This window comes from Cervus elaphus, chromosome 28 (assembly GCF_910594005.1).
Source record: "Cervus elaphus chromosome 28, mCerEla1.1, whole genome shotgun sequence".
NCBI classification, from domain to species: Eukaryota; Metazoa; Chordata; class Mammalia; order Artiodactyla; family Cervidae; genus Cervus; species Cervus elaphus.
The window spans coordinates 11,688,305-11,713,520 of record NC_057842.1 but is presented as its reverse complement, the minus strand read 5'-3'; the positions used below and the strand labels follow the sequence as shown (position 1 = coordinate 11,713,520).

General features: G+C 41.7%; 1 protein-coding gene and 1 long non-coding RNA gene across 2 annotated transcripts in view; both read left to right on the top strand.

Moving 5' to 3' along the window:
• The first annotated feature begins 12,371 nt into the window (after nt 1-12,371).
• On the top strand, nt 12,372-16,097 carry LOC122685491. The gene is made up of 3 exons (XR_006338411.1): nt 12,372-12,546; nt 13,548-13,768; nt 16,040-16,097. It is a non-coding gene; the product is annotated as an uncharacterized LOC122685491 (long non-coding RNA).
• A 6,668-nt stretch (nt 16,098-22,765) lies between these two features.
• The window catches only part of LMBRD1 (LMBR1 domain containing 1), a 132,604-nt gene continuing 130,153 nt past the window's right edge, over nt 22,766-25,216 (top strand). Inside the window, exon 1 of the mRNA XM_043890004.1 lies at nt 22,766-23,022. Coding sequence (XP_043745939.1) covers nt 22,948-23,022 — 75 coding nt within the window. The 5' untranslated portion in view covers nt 22,766-22,947. The remainder of the gene's footprint in view (nt 23,023-25,216) is intronic.

The following is a 25,216-nucleotide window of genomic DNA, read 5'->3' as shown; positions in this document are numbered from 1 at the left end:
TCAAAAAAGGAGGGCCCGTGAGAGGCAAGAGAGCAGAATGAGGGGAGGTCAGAGAATTCTCACCCACAGCTCTCTCCCTAGGGAACTGTGGCGGCTCTCTCCAAAGCTTACCGGTCTTCCCAGATTCCAGGAACTTCTTGTCCTTGTTCTTGGAGGAGTCACTGCTTCTGCCAACCTTAGGGTTAATTTCCCTGTGCTCCCATCTGTGTAAATAGTCCGGTCATTAAACTGTTGAATCACGTCTCTGGGTGAGCTCTGCCTAACTGACTGGTTTCCTCCCTCTCACCTGGTGAGCACACTTTGTTAGAGTTCAAGCTGTCAATCAAATGATCTGATAACCAAACTTAGCTTGATGTGTTAGCCAAGGCCCACATTCTTACTATAGATCTAGAAACAGGTTATAGTCTGGGTCATTTCCAAGGAAACCGCCTTTGGCATTGTCCCCTCCATTTGTTTCTTTTATCAGTTCTTTCCTCCTTAGTTAAATTTCCTGAAAGAATGATGGGTTTCTTGGGGTTATCAAACTGACCTTCTTTGAAATGAAGAATGCTAACACCTTCCATTTGTTTGGGGTTTTATTTCTATCAAACAGCTCAACGATATTGTTGTGTGTATCCCTTGAGGCACTATTGTATCCCCAGTGCTGCACCACTGTTTCTTGGCTGCTCCTTCCTTGTCTCTGCATCCTCTCCATTTCCTGATTAGCAACTGCTGCTACAGTATGCTGATCAGCAACAGCGTCTGTGACCCCTGGCTTCCTACTTCTCTGTCACTCCTCAATCCAGGGCACCTGACTTCCTTCTCCCCACCCCATGAAGTCATCCTGGAAGTCGTTAGTTACATGCTCAGTGGGTACTTACCGGTCCTCTCGTTACATTTGACATTGATCAACAGCGCACTATTGTTAAAATTGTGTGCTCCCTCTGCTTCTGTGACTTTCCTTTTCTTTTTCTCTCATGTCCTTCCCTTTTTTCCTCCTTTAAGGTTGGGTGCTCTTTAGGATTGACTGTTCCACTGACTATTCTCATTCTGCCTGCTTTCCCTAAGGATTTTATCTATTTCCATTGCTTCAATATTCATCTGAGTATAGGTGACTTTAAAAACTCTATCCCCATGGCAAGCCTCCTAGCTGAGTTTCAGTAAGTTTTCAACCCTTATGTTCTATGAACTAGCACTATCCATGTGCTTCAGGCATCTCAAATTAAAGAAACCAAACCAAACCACTGCGGTGTTTCCTTTAATCTAAGGTGTCATTGACTGAGAGAGAGTCTATTCTTAGTTAGGTTGATAGGAAGCCTGAGGTCCCTGAGGAGGAGAAAGGGTCTGGGGCTCTCAAGGAGGAGATAGGGGTCTGCAATTCTCAAGGAGGAGGAAAGGACTTTTTCTATATTCCTTAGTTTTAGTCACATAAAAGGTTTTTTCTTTAAGACTGGAGCTGATGATTACACAACACAACAGCTCAGTTTAAACTCTGTACTAAGGATTATAGAACAATAATGTATCCTGCTTGAGCACAGTTTTTCCTTCTGGAAACTCTTCTGACTAATCCTGTTATCTTAATATGTATTTTATGGGAGTGGGCCTGGTAAGATCTTTTTATTGGTAGTTCTAATCCTATTATCTTAAAATGTAAATTGCCGGAGTTGGTCTAGTAAGATATTTACAACCTTGAGACATTCTTTTTTTTTAATTAATATATTTTTTATTGAAGGATAATTGCTTTACAGAATTTTGCTGTTTTCTGTCAAACCTTAAAATTCTTTTGATTTATTGTAATAACCAATTAAAAAAGTATATAGCTCACTTGCTAAGATGAGCTGTCAACCATAAGCTATCAACTGTAAAACACACCATCAAACTATAAATTATAACAAAAAAGTCAATTATAGTGGTAAAGGTTCATCCATTATGAAACATATCCTAATTTCAGAAACATTAAATGTAAAGAGAAAAAGTGCATCTTAGAATCTATGAAACACTGTCAATTTTCCTATCATTGTTATTTCCAGTGGGCTTCTCATGTGTTCTGTATCTCAATTAGTGTCACAGCCACCCCCCACATCTGTTAACTCAGAATTCTATAAAAAAAAAAAAAAAAAAGGACATATAATGGTCAGTTTTATGAGTCAACTTACCTAGGTTAGAGTCCTTAATTATTCAATCAAATACAAACTAGATGTTGCTGTGGAGGCATTTTGTATTTGTGATTAATATCTACAATCAGTTGACTAAGTAGAGGAGATTATTTTCTATAATCTGGATAGGTCTGACCCAGTCAGCTGAAAGGCCCTAATGTAAGCAGATAAATTAGGGGATCCCTGGAGAAGGAGAATCAGGAATGATTTTCTTGACAGACAGAAGTCATTTTGGCCTAAACCATTTTGTGATCTAAGCCTGGCTACAGTGCTTGCCTTTGAACAGATCTCAATTGTTTAATGATCTTAAGGAATACAGAAATAACAAAGGAATACAGGAACAGAGAAAAGGAAGCCAAACAAGAGTACAGTCATAAAGCAGAGTCCTAGTTCCTCCTCAAGGAATGTAGTACATAATAACATGTCTTTGACTTCTGCAGGAACTAAGACTCCCATCCAGGTTGAGGATGGGAGGATGATATTGACCCTCCTGACTTCAGTCAAGTCAAACTTGGACTCTGTCAATCTTTGCCACAATCCTATGCTGAATTCTCTTTCTACTCAAGCCCCTTTATGAATACGCATGTACCCTTCACTTAAAACACCCCCAATTTTGCAGTTCAGGGAGACACTGCTTTGGGAAATATCCTCAGTGTTCTTACTTGGTGCAAGTAATAAACCTTTCCTTCTCCCAATCATTGGCTTGATTGTGTCTGTTAGCTCAGAACCCAACAAGATGTGAAGCCAGTTTTTGGGTAACACTAAGAGCAGAATTGAGGTTTCCCTGAGAAAGAAGAAATTCTCCCTGTAGATTGTCAATGTCAGTTCCTGCCTGAGAGTTTCCAGTCTGCCTTCTGAAGGCCTGCTCCATGGCATTTCAGATTTGCCTGGCCAGCTCTCACAGTTGCATAAACCAATGCTTTGCAATAAATCTTCCCCTTTCCCTCTCACTCTACACCCTCTACACTTAGACATCACATTTGAAAATGAATCTTTACTCATAAATTTAACTCCTCCTTTCAAGCTGACAGCCTTAGTTAGCTTTCATCATCTCTTGCTTTAACTGTAGCAGCAGCATCTTAACTGAAATAAATCCCTGCTTCAAGTTTTCCCCCTCCAACCTGAGCATTCAGATTTTTCTAAAGGGAACTTTTTAAAATTCAAGATTTATTCTATTTCTCTTCTGCTTATAATACTTCACTGTTCTCACCAGGAACAGGATGAAGCCCAAGCTTCCCAGTAGGAAGCATATATCCACTCAAGACCTAGTCTCTAAATAGGCTAATTCCTCTCACTCCCATCCCTATTGCTTAAGCAACCTGAACAGGGTACCTCATGCTCTTGCCTTTACGCCTTCTGGCCCCTTGATGGAATGTTTGCCCACTCTTCTTGTAAGCTGTTTGAAAAATTCTTCTTCATTCTTTAAATCCTAGCCTGGAGAACAAAATGGCAGAGGAGTAGGTGGATGTGGAGTGCACCTCTCTCCACGGATACATCAGGAGTACACCTTCTGACACAGAAGTACAGACAGAGCACCAGCCGAGAGCAGAGAGGAGTACCTGACCAACAGAAAAGAATACATAGAACCACGCAAAACTCGAGATCAAACCCTGAGGCTTTGGAGTGGGAGCACTGAATCCCTGACCCTAGACTACCAGAGAACTAACCCTGTGAAAGTGAAAGAAAGTAAAGTTGCTCAGTCGTGTCCGACTCTTTGCAACCCCATGGACTGTAGCCTACCACGCTCTCCTCTCCATGGGATTCTCCAAGCAAGAGTACTGGAGTGGATTGCCATTTCCTTCTCCAGGGGATCTTCCCAACTCAGGGATCGAATCAGGGTCTCCCACATTCCAGGCACACAGTTTAACCTCTAGTATCAAATAGTGAGAACTCACACAAAGGAAACCACTTGAATACAAGACCCGGCATCACCCAACCACCAGTAGCACCCTGTGCAGGAAGCCTTATCCAAACAACTAACAAAACAAAAATACAAACCCAATCATCAGCAGACAGGATTGCCAACTCACTCAGAGCCAATCAGAGGAAAAACAAACAAACAAAAAGCTCAGCACAATCTCACCCTATACAAAGCTAACACAAACCACTGCACCAAACTTAGGAGGGCAGAAACCAAAAAGAAGAAAGAATACAATCTTGAAGCCTGAGAAAAGGAGATCTCAAACATAATAAGTTAAAAAATAATAATGAAAAGAAGAGAAATACTGCACAAATGAAGGAACAAACTAGAAACACAGAAGTCAAAATAAATTAAGAGAAAATAGGCAAACTACATGAAAAAGAATTGAGAAAAATGATAGTAAAGATGACCAAAAACTTTGAAAACAGAATGGAGAAAATGCAAGAATCAATTAACACAGATTTGAAAGAAGTAAAGAATAAACATACAGAGATAAACAACACAATTACTGAAATTAAAAATACTCTAGAAGGAATCAATAGCAGAATATCTGAGGTAGAAGAATGAATCAGTGAGCTGGAAGATAAAATGGTGGAAATAACTGCTGAAGAGAATAATAAAGTTAAAAAAAAAAAAAAGAATGGAGGATAGCCTCAGAGACATCTGGAGCAATACAAAATGCACAAATATATGAATTATAGGGGTCTCAGAAGAAGAAGAAAGAAAGGGTATGAGAAAAATTTTGAAGAGGTTCTAGTTCAAAATTTCCCCAATATGGAAAAGGAAATGGTCAATCAAGTCCAAGAGGCACATAGAGTTCCATACAGGATAAACACCAGGAGAAACACACCAAGACACAGACTAGTCAAACTAACAAAGATTAAACACAGAGAAAAAATATTAAAAGCAGCAAGGGAAAATAGACAAGTAACATACAAGGGAAACTCCATACATTTAATAGCTGATCTTTCAGCAGAAATTCTGCAGGCCAGAAAGGAATGGCAGGATATATTTAAAGTGGAAAAAGGGAAAAATCTACATCCAAGATACTCTACCTGGCAAGGATCTCATTCAAAACCAATGGAGAGATCAAAAGCTTTACAGACAAGCAAAAGTTAAGAGAATTCAGTACCACCAAACCAGCTTTACAACAAATATGAAGGGGCTTATAAAGGTAGGAAAAATCAATGTTGTGAAAATGACTATACTACCAAATGCAATCTACAGATTCAATGTGATCCCTATTAAATTACCAATGGCAATTTTCACAGAATTAGAACAACAAATTTCACAATTCATATGGAAACACAAAAGACCCTGAATAGCCAAAGCAGTCTTGAGAAAGAAGAATGGAGCTGGAGGAATTAACCTTCTTGACTTCAGATTATACTACAAAGCTATAGTCCTCAGGACAATATGGTACTGGCACAAAAACAGAAATATAGATTAATGGAACAAGATAGAAAGCCCAGAAATAAACCCACGCACCTATGGGCACCTTATTTTTGACAAAGAAGACAAGAATATACAATGGGGCAAAATTATCCTTCAATTAAAAAATTAATTAATTAAAAAAATACTAGCCCAACATCACCACCTTCTGGAATCCTTACCAAACCTCAATGAATACTTTTCTTTAAAAAAAATTATTTATTTTTTAATTGAAGGACAATTGCTTTATAGAATCCTGTTGTTTTCAGTGAAACCTAAACGTGAATCAGCCATAGACATACATATGTCCCCTGTGTCTTGAAACTCCCTCCCATCTCTCTCCCCATCCCACCCCTCTAGGTTGATACAGAGCCCCTCTTTGAGTTCCATGAGACATACAGCAAATTCCCATTGGCTATCTATTTTACCTATGGTAATGTAAGTTTCCATGTTACTCACTCCATACAGCTCACCCTCTCCTCCCCTCTCCCCAGGTCCATGTCATTTCTCTATGTCTGTTTCTCCATTGCTGCCCTGCAAATAAATTCTTCAGTACCATTTTTCTAGATTCCTTATATATGCATTCATATATGATATTTATCTTTCTCTTTCTGACTTACTTCACTCTGTATAATAGGCTCTAGGTTCATCCACCTCATTAGAACTGACTCAAATTCATTCCTTTTTATGGCTGAGTAGTACTCCATTGTATACATGTACCACAGCTTCTTTATCCATTCATCTGTCAGTGGACATCAGGTTGCTTCCATGTTCTAGCTATTGTAAATAGTGCTGCAATGAACAATGGAGTACATGTGTCTTTTTCAATTTTGCTTTGCTCAGGGCATATGCCTAGGAGTGGGATTGCTGGGTCATACAGTGGTTTTATTACTAGTTTTATATGGAATCTCCATACCATCTTCCATAGTGGCTGTATCAATTTACATTCCCACAACAGTGCAAGAGCATTCCCTTTTCTCCACACCCTCTCCAGCATTTATTGTTTGTAGACATTTTGATGATGGCCATTCTGACCGGTACAGACTTCCTTGTAGCTCAAATGGTAAAGAATTTGCCTGCAATGCAGGAGACCAGGGTTCAATCCCTGGGTTGGGAAGTTCCTCTGGAGAAGGGAATGGCAATCCACTCCAGTATTCTTGCCTGGAGAATTCTATGGACAGAGAAGTCTGGTGGGCTACAGTCTGTGGAGTCACAAAGAGCTGGACACGACTGAGCAACTAATGTACATACAACACATTCTGACTGGTGTGAGGTGATATCTCATTGTAGTTTTGATTTGCATTTCTCTAATAATGAGTAATGTTGATTATCTTTTCATGTGTTTGTTAGCCATCTGTGTGTCTTCTTTGGAGAAATGTCTGTTTAGGTCTTTTTCCTACTTTTTGATTTGGTTTATTGTTTTTCAGGTATTGAGTTGTATGAACTGCGTGTATATTTTGGAAATTAATCTTTTGTCAGTTGTTTCCTTTGCTATTATTTCCTCCCATTCTGAGGGTTGTCTTTTCACCTTGCTTATAGTTTCCATTGCTGTGCAAAAGCTTTTAAGTTTAATCAGGTCCCAGTCGTTTACTTTTGCTTTCATTTTCATTACACTAGAAGATGGGCCATAGAGGATCTTGCTTTGATTAATGTCACCGAGTGTTCTGCCTATGTTTTCCTCTATGAGCTTTATAGTTTCCAGACTTATATTTAGGTCGTTAATCCATTTGGAGTTTATCTTTGTGTATGGTGTTAAGTAGTGATTTAATTTCATTCTTTTACATGTAACTGTCCAGTTTTCCCAGCACCACTTATCAAAGAAGATGTCTTTGCCCCATTGTATGTTCTTGCCTCCTTTGTAAAAAATAAGGTACCCATAGGTGTGTGGGTTTATCTCCAGGTTGTCTATCTTGTTCCATTAGTCTACATTTCTGTTTATGTGCCAGCTCCATACTGTCTTGAGGACTGTAGCTTTGTAGTATAATCTGAAGTCAAGAAGGTTGATTCCTCCAGCTCCATTCTTCTTTCTCAAGACTGCTTTGGCTATTTGGGGTCTTTTTGTTTCCATATGAATTGTGAAATTTGTTGTTCTAATTCTGTGAAAAATGCCATTGGTAATTTGAAAGGGATTGCATTGAATCCATAGATTGCATTTGGTAGTACAGTCATTTTCACAATATTGATTCTTCCTACCCAGGAACATGGAATATCTCTCCATCTGTTTAAGTCGCCTTTGATTTCTTTTATCACTGTCTTATAATTTTCCATATACAGTTCTTTTGTCTCCTTAGGTAGGTTTATTCCTAGATATTTTATTCTTTTTATTGCAATGGTGAATTGGATTGATTCCTTAATTTCTCTTTCTGATTTTTCATTGTTATTATATAGGAATGCAAGTGATTGCCGTGTATTAATTTTATATCCTGTGACTTTGCTAAATTCACTATTAGCTCTAGTAGGCTTCTCAGAGTATCTTTAGGGTTTTCTATGTATAGTAACATGTCATCTGCAGACATTGAGAGCTTTACATTTTCTTTTCCCATCTGAATTCCTTTTATATCTTTTTCTTCTCTAATTGCCATAGCTAGGACTTCCAAAACTATGTTGAATAATAGAAGTGAGAGTAGACACCTTTGTCTTGTTCCTGATCTTAAGGAGAAATGTTTTCAGTTTTTCACCATTGAGAATAATGTTTGTTTTGCTTTTATTATATATGGCCTTTTTTATGTTGAATTAGGTTCTTTCTATGCCTGTTTTTTTGAAGAGTTTTGATCATCAATGAGTGCTGAATTTTGTCAAAGACTTTTTCTTCATCTATTGAGATTATCATATGTTTTTATCATTCAATTTGCTAATCTGGTGTATCACATTGATTGATTTGCATATATTAAAGAATCCTTGCATCCCTGGAATAAACCTAAGTTGATCATGGTGTATGAGCTTTTTAATGTGTTGTTGAATTCTGTTACTAGAATTTTGTTGAGGATTTTTTTCATTTCTAATTTTGTTGATTTGATTCTCCCCACCCCCCCTTTTTAATTTGATGAGTCTGGCTAAAGGGTCAATTTTGCTTATCTTCTCAAAGAACCAGGTTTAGTTTTATTTATCTTTACTATTATTTCTTTCATTTCTTTTCCATTTATTTCTGCTCTGATGTATATGATTTATTTCCTTCTGCTAATTTTAGGGGTTTTTATGTTCTTCTTTTTCCAGTTGTTTTAGGTGTAAATTTACATTGTCTATTTGATGTTCTTCTTGTTTCTTGAGGTAGGATTGTATTGCTATAAACTATCCTCTTATATTTCTGTTTCTCTTAGAACTGCTTTTGCTGCATTCCATAGGTTTTGAGTTGTTGTGTTTTCATTGTCATTTGTTTCTAGGATTTTTTTTATTTCTTCAGTAACCTGTTGGTTATTTAGAAATGTATTGTTTAATCTCCATGTGTTTGTGTTCTTCACAGTTTTTTTTCTTGTAATTGATATGTAGTCTCATAGCATTGTGGTCAGAAAAGATGCTTGATATGATTTTGATTTTCTTAAATTTACTTAGGTTTGATTTGTGACCCAACCTGTGGCCTATCCTGGAGAATGTTGCATGTGCACTTGAGAAGAAGCTGTATTCTTCCGCATTTCATGGAATGTCCTAAAGATATCAGTGAGATCCATCTCATCTAATGCATCATTTAAGACTCATGCTTCCTTATGAATTTTCTGTTTTGATGACCTGTCCATTGGTGTGAGTGGGGTGTTAAAGTCTCCTACTATTACTGTGTCCTTTTATGTCTGTTAGTGTCTGTCTTATATATCGAGGTGCTCCTATGTTGGGTGCATAGATATTTACAATTGTCAGGTCTTCCTCTTGGATTGATCCCTTGATTGTTATGTAGTGTCCTTCCTTATCTCCTGTAATCTTCTTTATTTTAAGGTCTATTTTGTCTGATATGGGGGTTGATATTCCAGCTTTCTTTTGCTTCCCATTTGCATGGAATATATTTTTCTATCCTCTCACTTTCAGTTTATGTGTGTCTTTAGGTCTGAAGTGGGTTTCTTGTAGACAGCATATATATGGATCTTGTTTTTGTATCCATTCAGCCAGTCTGTGCCTTTTGGCTGGAGCAATTAATCCATTTACATTTAAAGTAATTATTGATACATATATATTCCTATTTTCATTTTCTTAATTGTTTGGGTTTATTTTTGTAGATCTTTCTCTTCTGTTGTATTTCCTGACTGTAAAATTCACTTTAACATTTGTTGTAAAGCTGGTTTGATAGTATTAATTCTCTTAACTTTTGCTTGTCTGTAAAGCTTTTTGTCTTTCCATCAATTTTGAATAAGATCCTTGCTGTGTAATGTAATCTTGGTTGTAGATTTTTCCTTTTTGGTACTTTAAATATATCCTGTCATTCCCTTCTGGCCTACAGAGTTTCTGCTGAAAGATCAGCTATTAAACATATGGGGTTTCCCTTGTATGTTACTTGTTTATTTTCCCTTGCTGCTTTTAGTAGTCTTTGTGTTTAATCTTTGTCAGTTTGATTAGTCTGTGTCTTGGTGTGTTTCTCTTTGGGTTTATCCTGTGTGGGACTCTTTGTGCCTCTTGGACTTGATTGACCATTTCCTTTTCCATATTGGGGAGATTTTCAACTATAATCTCTTCAAAACATTTCTCATGCCCTTTCTTTTTCTCTTCTTCTTCAGGGACCCTTTTGGTTTCTGCCCTCGTGATGTTGGTCTAGTGCTTTGTGTAATCCTCGTGTAGGGTGAGATTTGTGCTTGTGCTCTAGTGGGAGGAGTTGAGGTTGAGTTTTTTTTTCCTCCGATGGGCAAGGCTGAGTGAGGTGGTAATCCCGTCTGCTGATGACTGGGTTTGTACTTTGCCTTCTTGTTGTTTGGATGAAGCATCCTGCACAGAGTGCTGCTGGAGGTTGGGTGATGCTGCGTCTTAAGCACTACTGGCTGCCTTTGTGGGAGTTCTCATTATTCGGATACTCCCAGGCGTTAGAAGTTCTCTGATGGTCTAGGACCTTGGAGTCAGCACTCCCATTTCAAAGGCTTGGGGCTTGATCTCTGGTCAGGAAAGAGATTCCACAGGTGGTTTATTATGGCATTAAATGGGATTAAAACAAATACCCAAAAATGAGAAATCAAAGACAAAGCCAAGACAAATGGCAGACAGAATCAAGCAAATAATAATTAAAATAAAGGAATATACACATGTACTCCCATAAGCATAATCAAAATAGTCCAACAAAAATAAAGTACAATAGATTGACCTAGCAAACCAAGGAAACCAAAAATGATATCCACCAGTTAAGAACAAAACTAACAGAAGCACAAAGTGGAAAACAAAACTAAAGCAAGGTGCCAACTGCGGAATAAAGCAAGGAAAACAAAACTAACAAATATTGTGAGAAAAAGGAAGGAAAGAAAGAAAAGAAAGAATGGAATTGCAAGGTTAAACAGAGGTAGATGAAGATTTATATATAATACAGATTTAACTGCAAGGGGAGAAGAAAAGTAGGAAAGGAAACAAAAGAATAAATGTAGTAAAAGTAATAGTAAGTTTAAAAAATTTAAAAGCTAAAATTAAAAAAGAGGAGGGAAACAAAGGAAAACTCTATAGACCTGCAAAAGGCCAATATAGAGGCAGAGGTTTATAATAGCCATAAAATGTGTGTCTGAGAAAAAAAATCTCAAAAGTTTAAATAGATTTCATAGTGCTAATAAAATAGATTACTACAACAGAGGGGCGGGAAAAAAGGAGAAAAAGAAAAAAGAAAAATATCCAAAAGAAACTGCAGAACAAGTCAAAACATAACAGTAATAAATGTTTTTTCTTGAGACTCTGCTCTCAGAGTCCTGTCCCTCACTGGGAATCACAGTCCACCTCACCTCCCTAGGATGCCCTCCAACCCTGCGCGGGTCTCTGAACCTGCTGTGGGGCTAATCTGGTCCTACTCCTGTGTGTTCTTGCCTCCATTGTCCACAGCTGTCAGAGCTAGTGCGTTTTCTTTTGTGGGAGTTCTCAGTGACCTTTTATATATTCCATAGACACAAAGTCTGCCTAGTCAATCATGTGGATTTAAGCTGCAGCTTGTACGGCTGGTGGGAAGGGTTTGGGTCTTCTTCCTTAGCCACACTGCCCCTGGGTTTCAATTGTGGCTTTATCTCCACTTTTGCATGTGGGTCATCCCCTGGGGCTTCCTCCTGAGGCTGCCCTGGAGGGCTTGGGTTTGCCCCTGTGAGGGCCAGGTGTAGAGGTGTTGTAGCTGCTTGAGTCGCAGGGGCCCTGGCAGCACCAGGTACTCAGGGGGGTTGGCAGCTAGGGCAGCAGGAAATATAGTGCTCTAGAAGGGTATGGCAATCCACTCCAGTTTTCTTGCCTGGAAAGCCCCACTGACAGAGAAGGCTGACAGGCCACAGGCCACAGGGTTGCAAACAAGTGATCCTGCATGCATAGATATGAGACCTTTTTATTGCCTGTGCCCCAGTGAGGGTTGAGAGGGAAGGTGGTGCAGCTGCTTGGGTCATGGGGACATGGACTGCCTCCGCCACAGGAGTTACGGGCCTATCACAGGCTTTTTTTGAGCCTTTGGCAGCTGGTGATCAGAGGCCTCTTTGGCTTGTCTTTCTCTGTTATTCCACCTGGTCAGGAATTCAGAGGGCTCCCCTGGCTGGGGTCCTACTCCGTTTTTCAGTGCGTCAGGTACTTATAGGGGCACCCTGGGTGGGGTCCTACTCTGCTGTTCTGAGTGTCAGGCGCTTGATGGGCCAGCCTCTCTATTGTTCAGCTGCCAATGCTGGCTTGTGGGGAAGAGAGGCTGTGGTGATAGCTCCACCCCCTACACATGACTCAGCACTGTCGCCTTGCTTCCATGGCTTCCTGGCCTTTCCCACAGGCATTTTCCTCAGGCGTTTCCCACCACAATCTCCTCCCGCCCGTCCCCTCGGTCCATCTCTCTGCCGTCAACAGCAGCCCTCTCCCTGAGATTGCTCCACAAACGCTACACTCCAGCTCCCAGCTGCTGCGTCTTCTAGGGAACCAGCATCCCTGTCTGGGGTATGTGTGGCTGCAGCAAGGACTGTCTGATTTTCATTCCATTTAGGCTGTCAAAGATCAGCTGCTTCATTTTCAGCCTCAAATGTTTCTCCTCTGACCCAGACAATTGTACCAATGTGGCAATTGGACCCCTGCTTCAGTTCCCCCACCCAGCTGTGAGGCGAGCAGAAGTAACGCAGCTTAGATTAGGAGTAGGCCTTCCTACTTGGTAAGATTATCAGGCCACCTGGATACAACCAATTAACCAATTAGGACCAATTAGCTTTCACTTAATACTGACCGATGGTTGCCAATTAGGAAATTAGGAACGGGGCGGAAACCCCCAGGAAAGTCCCGCGCGTGCGAAAGTATTGACCAATGAAATTGCTTTGCAAATGCGTAACCAATCCGCTTCTCACCCTATCAATTTGTGTAACAGCTTGGGCTCGGGGCTCTCTGACCCGCACCACTACGTTGGTTGCAGCAGAGAGTCCTGGCTCCAGTCAGTAGTAAACTTCCCTTCCTGCGAGTTGCATTGTCTTGGAGGCCTTCTCTCTTCCCGCTCAGGGATTCGGACATCGGGCATAACACCAGCGAGCTCAGGTCCAGTCCTACGAACACTCCTGTTCCCCCCACTAGTTCCTTTGTCCTACCGAGTTTTGCCTGGTTCTATATATTCTTTTTCTGGTGGTCAGGTTCTCCTGTCCACTCTGCGTCTCCAGGTACTCCTCCTCCTACTTCGGTGTCTGAAGGTGTATTCCTGATGTATCCATGGAGAGAGATGTACTCCACGTCCACCTGCTCCTCTGCCGTCTTGTCCCCCTTTCTTATTTTTAATCACAATATTTTTAAAAGGAGAATTTTATTATAATGGTTGAAACTCCCTATATCATTAAAAAGACAATAGAAAAGATATAATATATATCTGGAAACAAATGAAAATATAAAGATAAATCTCTTTAGTCTATTAAATGTTTAAAAACTTAAAGATCAATTTTAAATTGTTTCACATTATATTTCAGATGACCTTCCCAGATGGATCAGCCATAAAGAATTTGCCTGAAATGCAGGAGATGTGGGTTCGCTCCCTGTCAGGAAGATCCCCTGGAGGAAGGCACTGTAACCCACTCCAGTATTCTTGCCTGGAGAATCCTGTGAATAGAGGAATCTAGTGGGCTACAGTCCATAAAGTCGCAAAGAGTTGGACACAACTGAAGCAGCTGGGCACACATGCAGACTTCAGGTATGGTTAGATCCAGACCTACTTTATGATCTAGATCTGCATTAAAGCAGGCTACTTTAGCCCCATAGACACTACGAGGACCAACTGGCCTTACAAAAGCCTATAACCAATAAATCATTAACATGTGGGAACTAAACACTAACAGTTATACTTTCGTTTCAAATATAATCTGAGAACCTCTGCCCAGAAATGAAGCAAATGGACTCCCATGATGAAAAAGAATAGCTACTGGAGTCAGGAAAGGAGCCCTATTGTTAGCAAAAAGAGAAATACATATGTTATAAAAAAAAAAAAAAGCTTGCTTTGTTAAAGTTATTGAGAGTGTTCCGGATCATTTTTAAATATCATACATTTAAAATCAGTTTCTATTGTAATTTCTACTCATAAAGTGACTTTGACATTACTTTATGTTTAAGTTCTATAATCACATTTATTTTTTATACCATGAAATACATAAACACCAGATTTAGGAACTGACACAATGAAAAACACTTGAAGGTTTTAAATGATATTTTAACATGTCTAGACTATGAATAAATCATTTCTGCATAACCAGAAGAAAAAGCTTAAGAAGAAAACTAACTTGTGTCACCAGCTCATGTGGGAAATTTGTCCCGTTAGGAGAATTATATAAACAGTATCCATTAAGAGTTTATAATTGCAAGAATATGGAAATGCAAATTTTACAACTCACATGATGATACTGCGTGCAGTTTAATTTTAGGAAGAGAAACTGGAAAATTGCTTCTGTGTCTGCAAGTCAAAAACACTTAGATATTAACATTTCAGTGTCATTTTATTGTCAGTTTTCTACACAACAATATAGGTGAACTACATTTTTTAATATAACTTATATTTTGGGACTCAGATAAAAGCTATTTTGATTTTAAATGAAAAAACGGAGTGCTTAGACATTTAGTTTTTCACGGATTGGCTCTTGTGCAAAAACTTCTGGCCTCTCCACTGAGTTCCATACAAATGAGCAAACGTGCTAGCAGAACCAAATGGGCTCTCAACCATATGTGCCAATTACCTTATAAACACACTGTAAGCTCTTCCACAAAGAGAACTTCTTAGGGTTGTGAAGACCCATTAGGTTGGTTGACAGTGGAAGGATTGGTGCGTGTGTGGGGGGTGGAAGTGGGGGTGGGGTGTGGGGTGATGATGGAGTTTTCAGAAGAAAAGGCTTGCTCACACTGCCTCAGGCACATGGTAATGTTCACCACGGATCATTGTTAAATCCTTTGGACAGAAGATTAAGTGTAAGCAGAACACGGAGCACAACAGACAGAGAAATTCTAAATCAACACATAATGGAGCAGGACAGACCCTAGGAGCTGAGGCCAACAAGGCTTAACTGTAACCTGACTGAAGGTATTAAAATTGCTAAAGAAGAATTTGCAAAATCTAAAGGAGGATTATCAGTTGGCGAGGGAAGCACAAACAAAATGACAGAAAGACACATTTTGAGGCTTTTCTGGTGTCTTATTTTGGGGCTTCCCAGGTGGCCCAGTGGTAATGAATCTGCCTGCCAATACAGGAGGTGCAAGAGACACGGGTTTGATCCCTGGGTTGGAAAGAGCCCCTGTAGTAGGAAATGGCTAATCCACTCTGGTTTTCTTGCCTGGAAAATTCCATGGACAAAGCAGCCTGGCAGGCTACAGTCCAAAGGGTCACACAGAGTCGGACACAACTGAGCACATAGAAAGTGCCTTATTTGGAAGGGCAATCTGATATTTTAAATTTCTGTCAAGGTAAAAAAAAAAATTAAGTGATGTATAAAAGTCAGTTATTTCTGAAACATAGCATGCTAAAATCCAGTGGTATAATACATACAGTTAATCTGGATCAATAATTAGATTTTGCTACTATCTAAATGTAATTTCAGGGTGCAAGCCATAGTAACCTGTGCAGTTACCATTTTACAGGTCGATTGTTTTCTGGGCCTCATTTCTGAAGTTATTGCTATGGGGCTCTTTTAGATGGCTGACCCCTCTATGGCCCTGACCCTCCTGTGTTTCTGACTCATCCACCTTTTGCTCTCCAGTCCTAGGCCCACTTAAACCTCTATATCCTACTTTTTTTGTTATGTATCATTGACATAAATTTTTTTTCTAGCTTGTTCTTTCCTTTTAATCAAAACTTTCAATTTTCTTTTTCCTTTCTACCAGTTCCTATGTAAGACTATTTTTGTAAAATTTACATCACAGTACTTGTTTTTGTTTTGTTCTTACCATTAATTTTTTTTAAATTGAAATATGGGTTTCCCAGGTGACTCTACCGGTAAAGAATCCACCTGCCAATGCAGAAGACACAGAGATATAGGTTTGATCTCCGGGGAAGAAAATGGCAACCCACTCCAGTAGTCTTGTCTGGAAGATTCCATGGACAGAGCGGCCTGGTGGGCTACAGTCCAAAGGGTCACAAAGAGTCGGACGCGACTGAGCAACTGAGCATGCACAAAGTGCCTTATTTGGAAGGGCTTGTTTTTGTTTTGTTTTTACCATTAAAATTTTTTAAATTTAAATATAGTTGATTTACAATGCAGTGCTAGTTTCTGGTGTACAGCAAAGTGATTCCTTTGTACATACATACATACATATATATATATTTATATTCCGATTCTTTTGTTATGGTTTATTATACAGCATTAAATATCCTTTCCTGTGCTGTACAGTAGGACCTTGTTGTTCACAGTACTTGTCACTTGACCCTCATCCTACCTTTGGTTTTCTGAAAGGACTTTATAAAGGGAATGAGTGAGAAACCATTCTTATGTCCCCCTGTTTCACAAACCTCCCCTCTCCCACCACTGCCAGCTCCTGGAGGGGAGCCTCTTGAGTGGGATTGGCAGAGAGGAATGATAGTCTTTGCTTCATGAACTCTTTTGCTGAGAGTTTTGGTTTCTATATCCACTGTACTTTTCTTCTTTCCTTCTGTCTTTGTCTGGTTTTGCTGTCAAGACAACCTTTCTACAGGTCATCACTGCCAGTCTGGTTTCTCACCCGGATCACACCCCAAATTGCCATTGCCCACATGTTCCTGGTCAAACCAAGAGAATCATCTGGAAGGCCCTCTCCGAGGGAGGTTATTGCATCTCTTTTCAGCCCTTCACAGGAATAAGCACATGGAAAGGGTAGATCTCAAGGGCATCCACTAAAACCTTCAGGGTGAGTTTAATGAACTAGTGTGTATGTGGGGCGGGGGGGAGCTGGGAGGAGCTAAATCATGCCCTTTCTTTACTGAGATAGTCCTTAGCGAGCATTTATGCCAGCTCAGCACCAGGCACTCTGTGAATCAGCCACCCTCCACACCTACAGCCATGCTGGGCCTTTCCCCAAATTTAGGTCACACCCTCCAACCTGATGGGTGACTCTCTTGCATAACCTCCTCCCATTGGCTTTAGGGGAAGACTACTCAAAAGCTGAGAGACAGAGGAATGAGGGGAAGAGAGTTGCTCCCTTACACACATTGCCTTCCTCCAAAGGCCTCTGCTCCTCTTCATTTAGTCAAGAGGATCCAGGTTCGGATAGGCCCACAGTTTTCTGCAACAACTCCTCTTATTAGGCCCCCTGGGAGTGGTCTGTACATGGCCATTTTGCTGACCTCAAAATGGAACAGAGTCCACTGAAATCCTGGTTCCTTCTCGTGACTTGCAGGATGTTGGGCAAGGGCTTCTATGGTAACTCCAGATGTCTAGTCCGTTTGGCCTGCTTTAACAAAAATACCATGCAACAGGTGGTTTAGACACAGCAGAATTTTTTTCTCACAGTACCGGAGGCTGGAAAGTCCAAGTTCAAAGAGCTGACAGACCCAATGTCTGAATAGACACTCATGGATATGTTCTCACTGAACTTCATGCAGCAGATGGGGATTAAGAGCTCTCTGGCATCGGGCATTAACCATCTTGAGGTCTCAGCCCTTATCACTGGAGCACCTCTCACAAGCCTTACTTCCAAATGCCATCACCTTGGGCTTTGGAATTTAATATATGGAATTGGGAATACACATCAAATATTCAATCTATAGCCTCAGTAAAGGACTAACTTTTGGGCTTTTACATCCTCATGGAATACATTAGAATGAGCACACAAAAAACCTTTAAACTCTTAAAGACAAGAATCTCGGGGTGATGAAGATTGTGTTCATTTATGAGGATATTTTCAGTTTCTAAGTTATTCATGTGTGGAAATTTATTAATGAGCATGTATTCCTTCTGTGTGCCTGCATGCTAAGTCACTTCACTCATGTCCGACTCTTTGCAACCCTGTGGACTGTAGCCTGCTAGGCTCCTCTGTCCAAGGGATTCTCAAGCAAGAATACTGGGGTGTGTCGCTGTGCCCTTCTCCAGGGGGTCTTCCCGACCCCAGGATCAAACCTGAGTCTCTTACATCTCCTTCATCTGCAGACAGGTTCTTTATCACTAGTGCTACCTGGGAAGCCCTATTCCTTCTATAATTTTCAGTAATCAATAAAGATGATTATTATTTTTAAAGAACTCTGGTATGTAGTGAAAGGCTCCCTAGATTTAAGAACATCACTCAGGAGACTGTTTTCAGTCCTTAATGGTCTGGTCGAATGAATCAGTAGTACACCCCCACCAGGTAGATGAATGTAGAGAGGGTTGATGTGCATATTTCTACCTGCTCATGTGTCACCTTCTCTTTTTCTTCTCTCCCAGTCTTCCTGATTCAAACAACTACTATCCTTGTACCTAATCACTCTCTCATCAGCATCACAAGTCCATAAGGCTTTTCTAATTTGAAAATCAAACAACTGCCCAATGCAACTCCAATACCTAGACGTTCAGAGTCAGCAAAAGAGTGAACCCAGTTCATTAAATAAGCTTCATTCAATCTTAAGGTACATCGGCTATTTAAAAAGATTCATTCCAGGATTGAAAAACTCACCAATTTCACATAAAGTGGTGGTGAGATTATGATATTCAATTCTTTGATTCCCTCCCAACCATAAATTCTCCTTTATATGTATAATTAAAAAGAGATGTAAGAAGAATTTATTCTAAATTCTTGGGCCTTTCAGCCAAATAAAATATTGACAAACAGACTGGAGTAGGAGAACAGAAATTGAAGAGAATTCTTCTGTGAGAATTGATGCTATGAGTTCCCACCTCTAACACCAAGAAATGATGTGTGTTTGTGCGTGGAAAGATAGGGTGAGATGTTGCCATCTAGTCCCTAGCCTTGCAGGGGAGGCCTCAATGAACCTACTTGGAAAATCTGAAGTATGGTCCTTGCATCTGAAAGCGGACTGGTACCCAACTCAGGCATGGGGAAACTTCAGCAGACTCTCAAGTGTACGCTGACTCCCTCCAGGATATCCAAGAAGGGCTGATTGTTTTAGTAGTAGAACTAGGACAATGCAGCTATACTGGGAATGGTTTGAGTTCTCAAAGGCTATTGGTGGAAGTCATGTGTAGAGGGGATGTGGGCTGTGTGGTGAAACCATTTGGTGTAGTTTCAAGGGTTCCAAAGAGCTCTGGTACCACAGTCCTTTATGTCTCAGTGCAGAAAAGAATTCAGTAAGAGGCAAACTGATAGATAAGAAATGATTCAATAGGATGCTTGTGAGGCTTACACACAGGTGGGTGAGAAATGCCATGCCCCCAAAACTTACTGGGCTACAGTGTTACAATCAAAGGAAAAATAGGGAGGGGAGAAGAATATTTTGGTCTCTCTTCAGTAGAGGTCATGCTTCCATCATCAGCTCCTCCTCCAAGTTGGGCAGGGGAATTTTCTTGCCCCTACATGGTCAAGGTAGGTCCACAAACTCCCTTTTTTTAATGTGTGCAGACAGCATGTCCTAAGGATCATTAACTTACTGATCATTTACTCACTGAGGAAGATATAGGTCTCATGTTACCACTGTTTTTGTTTGTTTGTTTGTTTTGGGGCATGTCTCATGCTTTTGTTGCATGATTTTGTTGCTAAGCAAACCTGCTTTCTTGAGCAACCATTAACTTACAGTGTTCAGAGCTCAGATGCTTCAGTCATGTCCAACTCTTTGTGACCCCATGGACTAGAGTCCACCAGGCTCCTCTGTCCATGGGATTCTCCAGGCAAGAAAACTGGAGTGGGTTGCCATGCCCTCCTCCAGGGGATCTTCCTGACCCAGTGACAAAACTCTCATCTCTTATGCTTCCGGCATTGGCAAGGCAGGTTCTTTACCACTAGCACCGCCTAGGAATCAGCTGTACATATCATACATCTCCTCCTTCTTGAAACTCCATCCCACGTCCCACCCTTCCATTCCAGATCTCTAGGTCATCATAGAGCATTGAGCTGAACTCCCTGTGCTACACAGCAGCTTCCCACCAGCTGTCTATTTTCTACATGGTAAAAGAGTTGGACACAACTGAACACACAGTGTCAATGCTACTCTCTCAATTTGTCACATGTAAGATTCCACATGTAAGCAATACCAGAATGATATTTTTCTTTCTCTGCCTTACTTCATTCAGTATGACAAGTTTCATCCATATTGCTACAACTGGCATTGTTTCATTGTCTTTAATGGCTGAGTAATATTCCATTGTATATATGTACTACAGCTTTATCCATTTCTCTGTCAATGGACATTTAGGTATGCCTTGGTTATTTTAAATAATGCTGAAATGAACACATGAAAAGATGATCAACATCACTAATTATTAGAAAAATAATTGTAGCAAATCAAAACTACAATGAGCTATCATCTCACACCAGTCAGAATAGCTATCATCAAAAAATTCACAAATTTTAAATGTTGGAGAGTGTATGGAGAGAAGGGAACCCTCCTAGACTATTGGTGGGAATGTAAATTGGAGAGCCACTATGGAGAACAGTATGGAGCTTCCTTAAAAAAATCATTTTTAAATGCATTTCTCATGATGTACTCTGCATATAAGTTAAATAGCAGGGTGGCAATATACAGCCTTGATGTACTCCTTTCCCAATTTGAACCAGTCTGTGGTTCCATGTCCAGTTCTAACAATAGCTTCTTGACCTGCATACAGATTTCTCAGGAGGCAGGTAAGGTGGTCTGGTATTCCCATCTCTTTCAGAATTTTCCACAGTTTATTATGATCCACACAGCCAAACAAAGGTTTTGGCATAGTCAATAAAGCAGAAGTAGGTGTTTTTCTGAAATTCTCTTGCTTTTTTGATGATCCAACGGATGTTGCCAATCTGATCTCTGATACCTCTGCCTTTTCTAAATCCAGCTTGAACATCTGGAAATTCATGGTTCACACACTGTTGATGCCTGGCTTGGAGAATTTTGAGCATTATTTTGCTAGTATGTGAAATGAGTGCAATTGTGTGGTAGTTTGAACATTCTTTGGTCTTTCTTTGGGATTGGAATGAAAACTGACTTTTTCCAGTCCTGTGGCCACTGCTGAGTTTTCCAAATTTGCTGGCATGTTGAGTGCAGCACTTTCACAGCATCATCTTTTATGATTTGAAAGAGCTCAACTGGAATTCCCTCACTCCCAATAGGTTTGTTCATAATGATGCTTCCTAAGGCCCACTTGACTTCACATTCCAGGATGTCTGGCTCTATGTGAGTGATCACACCATTGTGGTTATCCGGGTCATGAAGATCGTTTTTGTATAGTTCTTCTGCATATTGTTGCCACCTCTTATTAATATCTTCTGCTTCTGTTACGCCCATACTATTTCTATCTTTTATTGTGCCCATCTTTGCATGAAATATTCCCTTGGTATCTCTAATTTTATTGACGAGATCTGGCCTGGCATTGTCTTAAATCTCCCCTCCAAGCTAGTGGGCCTTTAGTAGAGTAATAGGAGAGCTTAGCACGGAGAGGCAAAAGTTTAAGTGACCGTAGTGTTTCCTGCAGCTGGTGGGGGGATTTCCAAGTGGCCTCCTAGAGCAGAGATGTCTCTACAATTCACTTTCAGTAAACCGTGAGGGCGGTGTCCGGAAAAGTGAATGGCCTGCAGGAGAGTCACATTCAAACATGGGCAAGTTCAGAGAGCAGGAAGCCACCTTTGATGTTACATGTCACAGTAAAACTATCTTCTCTGTTTTCTTTTTCCTTCATATCGTGCAGGAAGGGAGATGCCGCACTCCTTCCATTCAGCAGGATTCCAGCCTAAAACAGATCTTGGGTAGGGGATAGCATCACCACATAATGCATTGTAAAGAGATGTGAGATTCATACATAAAGTTGTGGTTTAATTACAAGTACGTTTTGTTAATTTCACTGGTTAACAATGTACCCACACTCCAGTGGACCTAGGCAGGCCATCTTAGGACCATTCCCTGTGCTTCACTTTGGGTCTATGTGGATTATCTCGTTCACTTACAAACATCACTAGAAGCTGTGATTTCATATAATATGTTTAGAAAGTCAAGTATCATTAGGGTATAAAGTTATCACAGAAATTCACAGGCATGTAGAGACTAAGAGATGCTTAGTCACTCGGTCATCCGACTCTTTGCGACCCCATGGACTGTATAGCCTGCCAGGTTTCTCTGTCCATTGGATTAGACCAATGTCCAGGTTAGAACACTGGAGTGGGTTGCCATGCCCTCCTTCAGGGGATCTTACCAACCCAGAGATGGAACCCAGGTCTCCCAAATTGCAGAAAGAGTTTTTACCATCTGAGCCACCATACAAAGGCCATAACATCCCATGATAAGACAGTGTCCACCTCAGCAGTTACTCAGGCTGGGCCCAGGTGCCAGCAAATCAGAAAGTCATTTGGGCAGCTGGGAAAGCCTGCCATTCCTACAACCTGGGGAGGCCTTCTGGTAATTGAGGGGCTCTTATGCCAAGGAGACTAGGGCGCTTCCTCCCTTAAAATGGCAGAGGAAGCCCCTGAGGCGACTTGCCTCTGTTGACACACCTGCTGCTTAGCCTAAGGGCGCCTGGGCGTTTCCGGTCAGCAGCCAGTTACGTGACGTCGCCGGGAGACTACGCCCTTCAGAGCCCAGCACCGCCCCGCTGCCGGCCGTGCGTGACGTCACGGCGCCCAGCCGCGCCCCGCCCCCGGCCGCTGTCGCCAGGGGCCGCTCCCAGCGGGTCTCCTAGGCAACCGGCGCTCCGCCCCTCCGCCCCTTTAACCTTTAGGGTGCGCGAGCGCCGCGTCCTGCGCCGGTTCCTCCCTCCCCTCTCTGTCCCCCCTTCACCGGGGCTGTCCCGGCCGGAAGCGAAGATGGCGGCGGCGGCGGCGGGCGCGGCGTCCGCCGAGCTGGTGATCGGCTGGTGCATCTTCGGCCTCCTCCTCCTGGTAGGGGAGGCGCTTGGCGTGACCCGGGGCCCGGCCCGGGGACGGGGGCGGCTCCGCTGCTGGCCGCCGGGGCCCCGACTTCCTCGTCCCGCCCCTCCGGCTGCGGCGACCGCCGCGGAGGCGCCGGGTTGGGGCGGGCTGCTGGAGGGGCGTGCTGGCCGCTGGCTGACCGCGCGGGGTGGTCCCCGGGGCTCAGGCAGTGCCGCGGACCCGGGCCCGGACGGAGGCCCCTGCGGTCGGGGGAGCGGGGCGTCCAGAGGACGGGCCCCGGGGGCAGGCAGCTGCCGCCTGCGTGCGTCCCGCGGGCGCCGCGTCTTCGGCCCGCGAGCCGGCTCTGCGCTCGCAGCGGCTGCACTGTGTCCCCGCATTTAGGGCTGTGGGGTTCGCAGCCTTCTCTCCCCCATTGTACGGTATTGCCTTGGTGACGTGCGTTCTGACGCTGGCTTTCGCCTTCCTTCCTGGTCTTTGATGTCTGAGACACCTGTGCCGCGGAGGTGGGGTCCTAGTTACTTCCAGGGTCAGGGTCTGTGTGCCCACCTTTCTGACCTCAGGTGCCTGCATCCCAACCTCCTGACTCCTGCTTATCCTGGCAGCAAAACGTGGGCCAGATGGCCTAGCTTTATTTCCCTAACCCATGTTAAAACTCTTTTAATTGGGAGTTCAGTTTATTTCTCTTCCTTCCCCTCCCCCGTCTCACTCTTCCCGGTAGTCTTCAGCCCAACCTGTTGTTGCTTCAGTGTCCCGAAGTATTAATGCCACTTGGCAGTAGGAAAACAACAAAATCAAACCAAAAAGAAAAAAAAAATCCAGTTTACTTGTTGAAATAACAAGTGCCTCATTTTAAGTTACTTTCAAGATTCTGTTACCGTGTCTGCAATCTGTATAGTATGTTTTTTCTTGTAGATGGTGGAACAGAAACTACGTCCTTCCTACAGTGTGTGAAAACTTGAAAAGGCTTCTTTTGTAGCCTTTACCACCTGCCCAGAAAGTAATAATGCCTTTACCTTGGAACGTGCTTCATTCTGCTTGGAGAAAGTGAAAGACCTGAAGTTTGGTTTTGGTTTCCACAGCCTGTACTTGGGCTTTTCCAGACTATTGTATTCACTTGACTTTGTAGGGGAACGAAATTTGGCACCCCAAAATGTCTCTCTGGCATGGGGATTAGCTTAGACTGGTTATTTGTAAGAAATGGAAAACTCAGGAAATATTTCTTTTTACATCTGCCTTAGCTGCTGGAAGAATTTAGATCAGGGCCCTGTCTCCAAAATAAGTTTAATCACCAGAGATACCTGCAAAGAATATGGGCTAGGTGTGGTGGGCCTAGAGCTCAGAGAGTCCCTCTGTGTCCTTTTGTCCCTGCCTGGCCCAGCAAAAGTTTGTTTACCAAACTTTAGCTTTCTCCTTGCATGAAAAGTGCCTTCCTCCCAGTTCAGGTCCCAAGCTGTCACTTCCGGCGTCCTCTTGTCTATAGCTGAAGGTGGTATTGAAGGTGAGGGCTTTGGCCATTTTGTTAAGTTCTCTTGGGTATCTCCCCTGTACAGCATACATGTTATAAAACATTTGACTTTCTCCTGTTGATCTGGCTCATGTCAATTTAATCATTAGACCAGCCAAAAGAACTTAAGAAGGAAAAGTAAATTTCTTTCTTCCTGACAGTTTAGAGGAAAACAAGGAGCGCATAACCTGTATCAAAGTCCAGGGAGAGTAACTTGGCAATTATCAACGATTAAGCATTTCAGATATAGCAGTTATGCTATAAATTGTAGAAGGATGCAAATAAAACAAAATGTGGCCTTTAAGAGGGCCTGAAGATAGGTGGGAAAATAAGAATTCTTGAAACAGATCTATTGAGTACTGAAAACTGACGTATGATTTTATAAATCAAATAGGACTTGAGAGACTAGAGAACAATTTTGGGAGAAAGTGGAATAGAGGCAAACTTTGGATAGAAAAGGAAGGGAAAGTATTTAAGTTGGTGATATTAACAGGAACAAAATAAAATGAAAATAGAATTAAAGGTTTGAAATTAGATGTTAGAATAGGACTAAATTAGTAATGAGGGTCATTGTTTAATTTTCTGCAAATCTCTTTAATTTGTGGATTATTAGAAGAGAACTGGATTCTCGTGTCTGCTTCTGGATCCAAGCTTTTGAGAGGTTACTTTGGTTGACGTACATGAGGTTTTAGTGATATG